General features: G+C 38.0%; 1 protein-coding gene across 2 annotated transcripts in view; it reads left to right on the top strand.

Annotated features, from left to right (window-relative positions):
- LOC123559907 (eukaryotic translation initiation factor 4B-like) overlaps positions 1-14358 on the top strand; it is a 31540-nt gene that overhangs the window by 6426 nt on the left and 10756 nt on the right. For both annotated transcript variants that reach the window (XM_045352049.2, XM_045352048.2), the window contains exons 2-11: positions 1240-1389; positions 2728-2912; positions 3666-3773; positions 4348-4399; positions 6976-7065; positions 8986-9432; positions 10154-10289; positions 10503-10537; positions 12271-12580; positions 12838-12929. In XM_045352049.2, the coding sequence (XP_045207984.2) occupies positions 1240-1389; positions 2728-2912; positions 3666-3773; positions 4348-4399; positions 6976-7065; positions 8986-9432; positions 10154-10289; positions 10503-10537; positions 12271-12580; positions 12838-12929 (1605 nt within the window). The remainder of the gene's footprint in view (positions 1-1239; positions 1390-2727; positions 2913-3665; positions 3774-4347; positions 4400-6975; positions 7066-8985; positions 9433-10153; positions 10290-10502; positions 10538-12270; positions 12581-12837; positions 12930-14358) is intronic.

The following is a 14358-nucleotide window of genomic DNA, read 5'->3' as shown; positions in this document are numbered from 1 at the left end:
ATGCGCAGAGATGCACTTTTTGGGCCATATATGTTCAATTGACACACAGTGATTTGACCAGAGGGACAGAGTGAGATAAAGCCCCCAGAACAGATAGAGAGAAATCCTTTTTAGATACAGGCTTGTCCGGCTAACAGCCTAGCTCTTTGCGAACAGACAGTCTAGTTCTTCAAAGTGCCCGGTGTATAGTACCGATACATGCTAAGCCGTCTTTCCTGGGAAGAACCAGTACAGGCCTCTTAGTATGTCTTAGTAATGTCAGACCCTCACGGTTTGATATATAGAGACTATAACTCATTCCGCACGCAACCCACTTACCATACAAAATGCGGAAAGTTTTCCTTCTATGTGACACTACCAAATCCCTACACAAACTAGCTCAATAGCAAGGAAGTATAAGTGCACCCTTATTATGCTATCCTACTACACTATGATCTGATATTTTATAGTTGCCATCCCTGTAAGCCTTGCCTGTATCTGCATTTAAAAAAAAGAACTGAGATCTTTAGTCTAAAAACCTAAAAAGTCATAATTTACTGGTCAGACTTACTTGCTCCTATAAATTAAACATAAATATTCAAAAATGAGTTGAATATAAAGAAGAATCGTTAAATTAAAGACTTTAAATCTTCAGGTGAACAGGTGGGAGGGGATATCTACCCCGACACCAGTTTCCATACACATTGATAACCATAGACGACACTAAACTGCAGAAACAAAACACAAAATACACATTTAAAAAAGGTCAACCAGGCAATTTCATGCTTAAAGTCAACATAGATTCATTATCAGAGATGTTATAACAAATACATTGTACATACATGACATATATCAGAAAACGTTTCCAATGGAATTCATTGGGAATTTCCTAACAGAAATATGCAGATTAATGATTATTAAGTTTGGATATGACAGGACAGTGACAGTCAAAAGTTACCATGCTGTCCCTAAACATCCTATTAATTGGACTAGTCCACAAGAAGATCTAAGTACACCCTAAACATCCTATTAATTGGACTAGTCCACAAGTATATCTAAGTACAACACCCCCCCCCCCCCCCCCCCCCCCCACACCCCCATATCCATGACATTGAATTACACAAGCCATCACTCAGATGCTTTACACCAGGTTAGACTGACAGAAAGGTTGTCTTGATTATAACTTAAGAAATTCATGTTGAGCACCTTTTCCCTAGTGGACAGTCAATAGTGAAATACAACTCTGGTTTTCTCTTTCAGCTGGCAAGAAGGGGAAGAAGAAGGGGACCACGATGGCCCTGACTGATTTCCTGTCTGATGAGACAGGAACAGCTCAGGGTCCTGGTTCCAGTTATGTACTTGCTAATAAAAGTATGGATTGGGCGGCTGAAATGGAGGAGCTAGATATTGGTTAGTTACATATGATTTTTTCTTGCAGTTTTGAAACAGTCCCCAATGTCCTTTGGTACAAGTTTTCATTGCAAAACCAAAAACAACTACAAAAGTGAAAAACTATTTCCTGACATAGATATTTGTTATTATTATTTGTCTGTCCAGACATTTTTTACAGAAGTTAACGAACAAGTAGTTTATAAGTCCATTTGAGATCGGAATCTTTAGTAACATTCACTAACTGCTATTGTAGATTTGTTTCAATGAGGTGTTAGTGAACTGCTTTTTAGCTCATCTGATTTTTTGAAAAAAAATGATGAGTTATTGTCATCACTTGAGCGGTTGTCGGCGTCGCGTCGCGTTGCCTGGTAAGTTTTATGTTTAGGTCAGCTTTCTCCTAAACTATCAAAGCTATTGCTTTGAAACTTGGAATACTTGTTCACCATCATAAGCTGACCCTGTATAGCAAGAAACATAACTCCATCTTGCTTTTTGCAAGATTTATGGCCCCTTTTGTACTTAGAAAATATCAGATTTCTTGGTTAAGTTTTATGTTTAGGTCAACTTTTCTCCTAAACTATCAAAGCTTTTGCTTTGAAACTTGGAATACTTGTTCACCATCATAAGCAGACCCTGTACATCAAGAAACATAACTCCATCTTGCTTTTTGCAAGAATTATTGCCCCTTTTGGACTTAGAAAATCAGTTTTCTTGGTTAAGTTTTATGTTTAGGTTAGCTTTTATCCTAAACTGTCAAAGCTATTCCTTTAAAACTTGCAACACTTGTTCACCATCATAAGCTGACCCTGTACAGCAAGAAACATAACTCCATCCTGCTTTTTGCAAGATTTATGGCCCCTTTTGGACTTAGAAAATATCAGATTTCTTGGTTAAGTTTTATGTTTAGGTCAACTTTTTCTCTTAAACTATCAAAGCTATTGCTTTAAAACTTGCAACTCTTGTTCACCATCATACCCTGACCCTGTACAGCAAGCAACATAACTCCATCCTGCTTTTTGCAATAATTATTGCCCCTTTTGGACTTAGAAAAATCATTTTCTTGGTTGAATATTATGTTTAAGTCAACTTTTCTCATAAACTATCAAAGCTATTGCTTTAAAACTTGCAACAGTTTTTCACCATCATAAGTGGACACTGTACATCAAGAAACATAACTCTATCCTGCTTTTTGCAAGAGTGATGGCCCTTTTTAGACTTAGAAAATCGTGGGTAGGACAATATTTCTATTATACAAAAAAAATCAGATGAGCGTCAGCACCCGCAAGGCGGTGCTCTTGTTTTGTTTGTGTTTTTACAAAGTATTTATATTATTTGTTTTGTTTTCTTTTTTTATAGACTCAGAACCCACATATGGTATGCCTGCAGTGGACCGTGCCAAACTTCCAACAGCTCCAAAAGCCTCCCGCGGTCCAGAGGACCTTGCTAAAGTTCCAAAAGATCCGCCATTCACAGCATTCATAGGAAATCTACCTTACGAGGCTACTGAGGAAAAAATTACAGATTTCTTCAGAAAATTACCGGTATTGTAAATTATCTAGATATTACAACTTGTTCCTCCACATTTTCACATTTCTGTAAATAATTTACTTTTAACAGAGAGGTAGGATGCTTTCACTAGATGTCACAGAAAAAGCCTAACACACACAGCATGTTCTAAACTAATGTGTTAAGGGACCTTTCTGGCTGAGTGGTTAAGGTCGCTAACTTCAGATCACTTGCCCCTCATTGATATGTGTTTGAGCCTAGCTCAGGACTTTGAATTCTTTGTGTGAGGAAGCCTTCCAGCTGGCTTATGAAAGGTTGGTAGTTCTACCCAAGTGCCCGCAAATGATGAACTATTGCACAGAGGAGCACCTGGTGTCTTCCTCCACCATTTCAAAAGCTGAAAGTTGCCATATGACCTATAGATAACTGTCGGTGAGATGATAAACCCAACAAAAACAAAACAAAATAATAATAATGCTCTTAAGACATTTAACTTGAGTGTCAAACATTATCTGAAACAGCAATTGTTTTCTGCTTTAACATGATTTTGTTCAGATATTTCTGGGTCCTTTCTCTTAGCTCAATACATAGACTGATGATGTGTAGATAGAGGGGTCATGAGTACGATCCTCTGGCAAGGCACATATTGGCTGTTACTAGCGGAGAGCAGGTTAGCACTGGTATAGAATCCAAAACTACAGGTTCGGGTAACTGTCTTCTGTTACATAACGAAAATAGGCGTATCAGAAGTTTACACTAAGTATAGATCAAAGTATTTCTCTTTCTAGGTGGTAAATGTACGACTACCAGAAGATAATGGAAGATTGAGAGGCTTTGGTTATGTCCAGTTTGAAACTAGGGAAGCCCTCATAGATGCCCTGTCCATGTCAGAAGAGGTGGGTGCAAATTTTATGTAATATTTATATGATATTTAAACATTTTACTGAACTAAGCTGAAAAATGAAATTTGCTTATTGATTGAATAGACTGCTTTTACAAATGTACAGTAAGACTTATTAAACTGGTTGAACTGAAATTCAAATATACAAAAAAGAATTCCTTTTTTTCAAAATAGAATCTTAAAAGCAAGCAGTTACAACCTGACCTCCAGATTTTGGCTAAAAATGATCTTTCTTTAAATTTGAAATTTGGTTATATTTTTAATATAAGTCATTGGAAAATGACTTTTTGTTTCTAATCTATCTTAAAAATGCCAGGTCAAGAGAATAAAAGATGCCCTAGATGGGAATTGAACCCGTGTTGCAGCAGAAATAAAAACTTCCCTGCTATCTTACCAGTACACTGCAGAGGAATATGTATTTATCGCTGCAGTTTACTTCGATAAAGCGTTACAAATGCTTTTCAATCTTTAAAGAGTGTTCTTTGTATTTCTTACATATAAAACTTTTGAATAATTGCTAGTATTAAAGATTTTCATATAATACATTGTTTCACTTTGATGTATTTCAGTCATTCGGCGGGCGTAAAGTGAGGATTGACCTGGCAGGGGAATCTCAAGGAGGTATGTGTTTCTATGGCAGCTCTGCTTCTTTGTCAAGGAAATGTTCTTAACTTATATTAATGGCCTAGTATTCTGATATACTTTTCAAAGATTCTTTGAATAATCAGTAAACTGGACTGAGATTGGAATGTAACACTTCAGTTTATGATTTTGATGCTGAAATATTTTCTAGTGTTAACACTTTTGTGAAAGATTATAAGGATATACACAGGCTTTTCCCACAAGATAGCTTCATGTAAAACTTGTAGCATTTTATGCTTTTAATAACTAAACAGAGAAAAAAATGTTTGATGGAACAAACCATTGTTTTTATAGACATTATACAGCTATTTGCTGTAAATGAGGTAGGTATGAAATTCAGATTGCATTGACCTCGAAAAAGACATATCAACTGAATGTAAAAGGCAACAATTGCTTTGATAACTTGCATATTATTTGTGAAAAGACTCATTGTTATATGTATCACTTCACATTCTTAAGACATTGAAACCAAGCTAGTTCACTTGGCTTTGGCTCTGCCCACGAGTCAATATGGCATTTTATTAGTTCACCAGAGCCAAAGGCTCAGGGTGAGCTATTAGGATCACTCACTGTCCGGCGTCCGTTGTCCGTAAACTTTTACTTTAAACGACATCTCCTCATAAACCGCTAGGCCAATTTCATCTAAACTTCACAGGAATTTTCCTTTGGTGAAGCTCTACAAAAAATATTCAAAGAATTGAATTCTATGCAGAACTCTGGTTGCCATGGCAACCGAAAGGAAAAACTTTAAAAATCTTCTTCTCAAAAACCAGAAGCCTAGAGCTTAGATATTTGGTGTGAAGCATTGCCTTATGGACCTCTACCAAGTTTGTTCAAATCATGACCCCGGGGTCAAAATTGACCCCGTCCCAGGGGTCACTTGATTTTACATAGGAAAATCTTAAAAAATTTTCTTCTCAAAAACCAGAAGTCCTAGAGCTTAGATATTTGACATGTAGCATTTCCTAGTGGACCTCTACTAAAATTGTTCAATTCATGACCCCGGGGTCAAAATTGACCCCGCCCCAGGGGTCACTTGATTTTATATAAATTTCTATAGGAAAGTCTTCAATTTTTAAAAAATAAATAAACCAGAAGGCCTAGAGCTTAGATATTTGACATGTAGCATTGCCTAGTGGACCTCTACAAAATTTGTTCAAATCATGATCCCCGGGGTCAAAATTGACCCTGCCCCAGAAGTCACTTGATTTTACATAGGAAAATCTTCAAAAAATTTCTAAAAATAAACCAGAAGGCCTAGAGCTTAGATATTTGACATGTAGCATTGCATAGTGGACCTCTACAAAAAAATTTCAAATCAATCCCCGGGGTCAAATTGACCCCGCCCCATGGGGTTACTTGATTGTACTAAGAAAAAAAATCAAAATTTTCTAAAAATAAACCAGAAGGCCTAGAGCTCTACAAAATTTGTTCAAATCATGACCCCCAGGGTCAAAATTGACCCCACCCCAGGTGTCACTTGATTTTACATAGGAAAATCTTCAAAAAATTTCTAAAAAAAAAAAACCCAGAAGGCCTAGAGCTTAGATATTTGACATTTAGCATTGCCTAGTGGAACTCTACAAAATTTGTTCAAATCATGACCCCAGAGGTCACTTGATTTTACATAGGAAGATCTTCATAAATTTGCTAAAAATAAACCAGAAGGCCAAGATCTTAGATGTTTGACATGTAGCATTGCCTAGTAGACTTATACAAAATTTGTTCAAATTATGACCCCCGGGGTCAAATTGACCCTGCCCCATGGGGTTACTTGATTGTACATAGAAAAATCATCAAAATTTTCTAAAAATAAACCAGAAGAGCTAGAGCTTAGATATTTGACATGTAGCATTGCCTAGTGGACCTCTACAAAATTTGTTCAAATCTTGACCCAGCCCCAGGGGTTACTTGATTGTACATAGGGAAACTTCATAAATTTGCTAAAAATAAACCAGAAGGCCTAGGTCTTAGATATTTGACATGTAGCATTGCCTAGTGGACCTCTACAAAATTTGTTCAAATCATGACCCCAGGGATCACTTGATTTTACATAGGAAAATCACTTGATTTTACATAGGAAAATCTTCATAAATTTGCTAAAAATAAACCAGAAGGCCTAGATCTTAGATATTTGATATGTAACATTGCCTAGTAGACTTCTACAAACTTTGTTGAAATCATGACCCCCGGGGTAAAATTGGCCGGGCCCCAGGGGTTACTTGATTGTACATCGGAAAATCTTCCAAAAAATTTCTAAAAATCATCAGTTTAACATTTGAAACATGTAGCTTATATTTCTCAGGTGAGCGATCCAGGGTCATCATGACCCTCTTGTTATTATTATGGGTGACTTTGTTTGGAAATGACAATAAAATAGACTTTGTATATGGTAATATTGTGAGATTGCAAACTGGAGCCAATTAAACAGATGAAAAAATCATTTCCTCTTTGAAAATTAAAAGTTAAATTTGATTTTTGGCTGAAATTTTACCTGTTAATCTCTTTAAAGTCTTAATATATTATTAAAAGAAGTCTGTTTCTATGCATGATAGACAATCGCAAAGGTGGTAGAAGAGATGATGGGCAGCCAGACAGAACAGAGGGAGACTGGAGAAGGTCCGAGGTCAGACAGGAGTCGTCTAGTAAGTTAAAGTGAATGGCAATGAATTCTGTCTGTCAGGATTTCTTAAATCATTTAAAGAAGTGAAAGAAGTTTCAAAATTTGTTTTAAAGTGAGAAAGTTTTGAGCATTTAAATATTTGACAGATTGCTGTTCCTGAATAACTCCAGCATTTTTCTCAACCCCTTGTGATTTGGAGTGATCGGTGGTTTACTGTAGCAAATTTTATTTGTGATTTATGATTTTATCTTTATTTTTATGCCCCCGGCTATTTTGGCCAAGGATTAATATTTTCTCAAAATTTAGACACAAAAGTGCACCAGAGGCCTCCATTTCAGACCTATATTTCAAAATTTTCCAGGGGGAGAACACACTGGCTCCCCAAAAATTAGGAAAATACCCTTCCCAGTACCTCAAAATTAAGACCAAAAAAATACAATAGAGCTCATCATTTCGTACTTGTACTTCAAAATTTTTCAGGGGGAGAGCACCCTGACCCCCCTAAAATGACTGGAATACCTCCACCTATACCTAGAAATTAAGACCAAGAACTGCACTGAGAGCTCACCATTTTATACCTGTATTGCAAAATTTTCCATTGGGAGAGCCCTCTAACCCTCCTAAAATGACTGGGATACCTCCTCCCATACCTCAAAATTTAGACCAAAAAATGCACCCAGAGCCCACCATTTCATACCTGTGTTTCAAAATTATCCAGGATGACAGCCCCCTGACCCCCTAAAATGGCTGGTATACCTCTTCCCATACTTGAAAATTTAAACCAAAAATGCACCAGAGCCTACCATTTCATACCTGTAATTTAAAATTTTCCAGGGGGAGAGCCTCCTCACCCACTAAAATGACTGAGAAACCTCTTCTCATACCTAAAACTTAAGACCAAAAAATGCACCCAAGCCCACCGTTTCATACCTGTTTTGCAAAATTTTCCAGGAGGAGAGCCCCCTGACCCCCCCTCATAAAATGACTTGGATACCTCTGCCCATACACCAAAAAAAAAAAACACCATTTCATTCCTGTATTTCAATATGTTCCAGGGGACAGCTGCCTACCCCCCCCCCCCCCCCCCCCCCAGTAATTCAGAACTTAGACATTATATCAAAAATATTCAGGGAGAGACCCACGCATTCCTCCCCCAGCTTGGACAGAGCCCCCCCCCCCCCCCCCCCCCCCCCCCCCTTGGCGCCATACACTTCGCCAGTGAGGTGCGCCGGTGGTGCTTTTGTTCTAAAACTGGCGAGTTTGTTCTCGTAAGTTCCTACTATTTTTCATCAGATTCCTGCTTTTCTCCTACTTTTTTATATCAGAGGCTCCTACTTTTCTCCTACTAATGCAGATGTAATCTGTGACCTTCCTCATTATCAGACATCACCTGACCTCAGTTTGACCTTGACCTCGTTTTGGACTTAGGTTGCTTTGTATCGACAAGGATGCCACCGGGGGCATCAAGCGTTTATTGAACGCAGCTTCTTGTTTACACTTAAATGCCATAACTAGGTATGAGTTTTGCAATTATAGTGTTTTCTCACAAATTGCTCAGTTTGTAGATTGCTCTCTGGATGGTAGCAGCAGGGCACTAGATGACCTCTTATTTTCTTCTTCGTTGGGTCATATGTCATGATCATAGTACACTAGAGACTGAAAATTGTGTGTTTGGTAACCTCAGACAGACAGACATGGGGTAGCCTATAATGTTAAACGTCCTTTGTGAATATGACCCTTTCGAATATAAATGCTTTAGCCAACAGATATCAGGCTTCATATCATGATTGTTGGCAGTCATTAGATGAATCCTAATGTTTTGGGGATATTTTAGGTCAAAGGTCAATGTTACATGATGCTTGAGACTGAAAATTACCTGACCAGTTTCATCCTTCAGGTCACTAATAGTGCATATGTGCTTCATAAACATGTCTTGTTACAGATTTCAGTGATAGGGGACCTAGTAGGTATGATGATAGAGGGCCAAGTCGGTATGAAGAAAGAACTCCCAGTAAATATGATGATAGAGGTCCTAGTCGCTATGACGACAGGCAGGACGACAGAGGTTCAGGGAGGTATGGTGACAGGAGAGACGATCGTGGGTTTGATGATCGCAGAGGTGAAGGAAGGTACGATGATCGTGGAGGAGGATTCGGGCGAAGGGATGACAGAGGGTATGGTAGAGATGACAGAGGAGGTTTTGGAGGAAGAGATAGGTATGACGATAGGAGAGATGACAGATTCGGAGGTGGTGGTGGTGGAAGAGATAGATACAGTGACAGGAGAGATGACAGAGGAGGTTTTGGTGGAAGAGACAGATATGACGATAGGAGAGATGACAGATACGGAGGAGGTGGTGGTGGAAGGGACAGATACGACGACAGGGATGGTAAGTATAGTTTTAAAGGTGTTTTGACAGTGCTTGTTTCTAAAAGTGAAACTTTGATAGGCATAGAACTACTTTTTCTTAAAGCTTTCTTGTGAATGGTTCCTGAGACCTTTCTAGTCTGAGATTATTAGTGAAAATAAATTCAACTTATAAAAATACTGTTTACTGTTTGATCTGCGTTTCCCTTAAGAGGGTTTTTTCTTGAATTCTCTTGAAATGTATGAAAATACCATTCATATTCTTAGATTATAAATATACATCATTCTTATGAAATGAGGTTATGATTATAGGAATTTTTCATTTGAATTTGTTAAAATGTCTCGATAAGATTTGAATTAAGCATCGGGTATTTTCCATTGAGAATTTTAGCCCTTATCCACACTTTCTTGAAAGCCCGTCTGCTTAGCTCAATATGGAGAGTGCAGATCTACGGATCCGGGGTCGCGAATTCGATCCCCAGGCAGGGTGTATGTTCTCCGTGACAATTTGGTAAAAAGATTTTGCATCTGAAATCATTTGTCCTCCACCTCTGATTCATGGGGAAAGTTGGCAGTTACTTGCGGAGAACAAGTTTGTATAGGTACAGAATCCAGGAACACTGGTTAGGTCAACTGTCCGCCGCTACATAACTGAAATACTGTTGAAAAACAGTGTTAAACCCAAAGCAAACGAGCACTTTCTTGAATTAGTGGTAACAGTCTCTTTATCATTTTTGTATTAGGAGGGAGGCGACAGTTTGGAGGAGGTTTCCGGAGAGATGATAGAGGTGAGGACAGAGGTTGGGAGAGAGGTGGAGGAGGTTTCCATGGCGACAGAGATAGGGGTGGTTTTGGTGGAGATAGAGGCCATGATGATAGGTAAGTTTTTGCAGCAGTTTAGGAGCTTCTTTTACTCTGACACTCCATAGTACTACATATATAAAATAGTTTCTGTATATAGTAATTTTGAAAACACACCCTTTTAAAACATCAGTGACCCACCAATAAAGCTAGTTAGAATTTTATACAGATTTGAGACAAAGACATACATTGTTCCTTTTTATGACACCAGTACGTTATTGTTATTTACAGGTATGACAGACAAGACAGGCAGGATCGGGAACCAGGTAAAACTACTTGTGTTTCTACTGTCAGGATGGTACATTTAATATTAGACAAATCTTTTGCAGTACAAGAAAGTTCGCAATTTTATTTATGCTGAAGAGGATGTAAGATGCATGTTTTTTGCAAAAGTGTAGAGAACATTTTTCATCATTTTGGAATGCCAGCAACTCTGGTGGGATTTTGAAAATGCCTTTAGAAATTGTCTAAATTAAGAAAAAGTGAAATGTTATGTAATATGTATTAAGATTCTTTCTTGGATAATATTTGAAATTGTTGGATGGCATTTTGATAGTTATTCAACAGTTTATTATGTCTCCCACCACACAGTAGTATTGGAGACATATTGATTTACTCCTGTGTCTGTCTGTCACAAATCTTGTCCGCACTCATAAGTCGAACATTTCTCATCCCATCTTCACCAAACTTGAACAGAATGTGTTTGCCAATAGTCCTCGGCCAAGTTCAGTAACTAGTCAAATCGGCCCAAGCACCTTGGAATTATGGCCCTTGAATTACCGAAAATCGGCCTTTTTTACTCTTGCCCACACTCTTTAAGTTGTAAAGTTCTCATCCGATCTTTACCTTCACCAAACTTTAACCAAATGTTTTTGACCATAACTCCTCAGCCAAGTTCATTAACTAGCCAAATCGCCCAATGCACTTCAGAATTATGGCCCTTGAATTACCCAAAATCAGCCTTTTTACTCTTCAAAGGTATATTTGTCGTGGGTAAACAGTATATAAAGACTGACTTACTATTTAGATGATTAGGCAGTTGTGGGAGACATGCGCTTTTCTCAAAAGCAGCTCTAGTTATAATTGTTAACTTTTATACTCATAGTAGAAAAGCCCAAATGTCATTTTGGAATTTTCTGGTCAGAATTGGGAAAAACCATACTTCCTTGCTTTGGGACTGCCTAGAGACCTCTAGGTTCATTATACATATTGTTTTTGCCCTGTCCATCCATCCATCACACTTCATTTCTGATCAATCACTGGAGAAACATTTGACCTAGAACCTTCAAACTTCATCGGGTGATAGGGCTTACGGAGTAGATTTTGGGGTCACTTGGTTGAAGGGTTACAGGCAAGAAGATGGAAAACCATTTCTGATCAATAACTTGAGAACAACTTTACCCAGAAAGCTTAAACTTCATAGGATGATTGGACATACTGAGTAGATGATGCCTATTGATCTTGGGGTCACTCTTTCAAAGGTCAAGGTCACAGGGGCCAGAACATGGAAAACCCATTCTTATTCATTACTTGAGAACCACTTGACCCAGAACCTTGAAACTTACCAGGATGATTGAACATGGCAAGTAGATGACCCCTCTTGATTTTATGGTCAACGGTCAAGGTCACAGGGGCCTAAATGTGGAAAACCGTTGTGGTCAATAATTTGAGAGCCTTCGTCACCCCCTACCTCCCCCAGATTGAAAACTATTTCCATATAGACTACCTAGGTGATCGCTTTTGCATTTCAGTCGCTTAGCCAATCATCAGGGTCATTTCGACTTTGGCTCCTGTTCCCTATTTACTTCTTGCCTATGATTATGCTTTTCGGGGAGGCATATGCTTTTTCTACAAAAACATTTTCTGGTTTCCTTTGGAAATATTTCAGTGTATTTTAAGTATTTTAAACTGTAAGAAGACCCAAGATTTGACTGTCCCATTGGAAGCCTTTAGAAAAAGTATTGACCCATCCTGGTTAAAATTTGTTTCTTGTTGACAGAGCCTCCAAAAGAACGGCCTCGTCTGCATCTGCAGCCAAGGACAAAACCTGTTGAAAACACACAGGATCCAAAACCAGTTGAGAACCAGCCAAGGCCTGAGAAACCAAAAGCTGCTTCAATATTTGGCAGCGCAAAACCAGTGGACACTGCACAGAGGGAACGAGAAATCGAGGAGAAGTTGTTGAAGCAAAAGGTAGAAGCGACTCAGCCAAAAAGTTCTCTTGAGTCACGAGGATATGGCAGCTCACATGGCTACGAAGAACCAAAGCAGAGAAGATACGATCATGATAATAAAGAAAATAGAAATGTGTAAGAGATATATATATTTTATACTGAAAGAAATTGTGATGTTCATTGATTCATGGAAGCAGAAATTCTGGTACGAATGGGTAAAATTCTTATCTCTGGAGACCAGTCAGATATAAATATCTTTGGTCACTCTAGATTTATTGCCCGTTAATGACTTTATACTTAGCTTTTATATTGCGCTATATTGTATTAAAGATTTTTTTACCTTTATAAAATATGATTAGGTAGATTCATCATCCATGTGAATTTTTTTTCAGACCAAGTTCACGGCGACGCTCTAGTGAACGGTCAGAAGAAGGAGATGGTCACAGGGAGAGACGGTCCAGTGGAAGCTCAAAAGGGAAAAAAGGTCTGTACAGTATTCTGATTTTGTATAGAAATAACCATACCTGTGTCATTATCTATGATAGTATTCAGTAAAAAGATTTGGACGATCAGTACGTTTCTGTTAATATTTGGGTACAGGTCAGTCGTGAGTAGTAAATAACTCAGTCTCCAGCAAGTCGTTCCTGAACCATGAAGATAAAGTATTTCTGTAGAAGTGCAAGTTTCAAAAAACTTTTGAAAAACTTGCATGTTTACAAAAGCTTTCATGTGTTGTACACTTAAACACATAAGACATAGCAAAGACTCTTAATTGGCTGAATACAACCAGCACATATGTAACAGATCATTTGATTAGCTTTAACACTTCATGCTCAATTTTTAGCTCGACTATTCATAGAATAGTGAGCTATTGCACTCGCCCATGCGTCGGCGTCGGCGTCTGCGTCCGCGTCCGCGTCCCGATTTTGGTTAAGGTTTTGTATGTAAGCTGGTATCTCAGTAACCACTTGTGGGAATGGATTGAAACTTCACACACTTATTGACTGTGACAAACTGACTTACATTGCACAGGTTCCATAACTCTATTTTGCTTTTTTACAAAATTATGCCCCTTTTTCGACTTAGAAATTTTTGGTTAAGGTTTTGTATGTAAGCTGGTAACTCAGTAACCACTTGTGGGAATGGATTGAAACTTCACACACTTATTCACTGTGATGAACTGATCTACATTGCACAGGTTCCATAACTCTATTTTGCTTTTTTACAAAATTATGCCCCTTTTTCGACTTAGAAATTTTTGGTTAAGGTTTTGTATGTAAGCTGGTATCTCAGTAGTTACTAATGGGAATGGATTGAAACTTCACATACTTGTTCACTATCATGATTTGACATGCACTAAGCAAGTCCCATAACTCTACTCTCTTTTTTTTCAAAATTATGCCCCTTTTTCGACTTAGCAGTTTTTGGTTAAATTTTTGTATGTAATCTGATATCTCAGTATCCACTAATTGGAATGGATTGAAACTTCACACACTTGTTCACTGTCATGATCTAACATGCACTGTGAAGGTCCCATAACTCTACTTGGCATTTTTACAAAATTATGCCCCTTTGACTTAGCACTTTTTTGTTAAGTTTTTGTATGTAAGCTGGTATCTCAGTATCCACAAATTGGAAAGGATTGAAACTTCACACACTTGTTCACTGTCATGATATGACATGCAGTACAGAGGTTCAATACCTCTACTTTGCATTTTACAAAATTATGCCCCTTTTTCAACTTGTATTCATTCAATTGACAAGGCTGTTGAATAGTCGAGCGTTGCTGTCCTCCGACAGCTCTTGTTATAATTACCTGAAGTAGGTGTAGCTTGAATTATGCTTTCAACATGTATTAATTTAAGATAGGTTGACATGCTTGCATATTGTCAGTAGGCTGACGATGTGTGATA

Source organism: Mercenaria mercenaria, chromosome 10 (genome assembly GCF_021730395.1).
Source record: "Mercenaria mercenaria strain notata chromosome 10, MADL_Memer_1, whole genome shotgun sequence".
Taxonomy (NCBI): Eukaryota; Metazoa; Mollusca; class Bivalvia; order Venerida; family Veneridae; genus Mercenaria; species Mercenaria mercenaria.
Note: the sequence above shows the minus strand (reverse complement) of the source record. Positions and strands in the feature narration are given on the sequence as shown.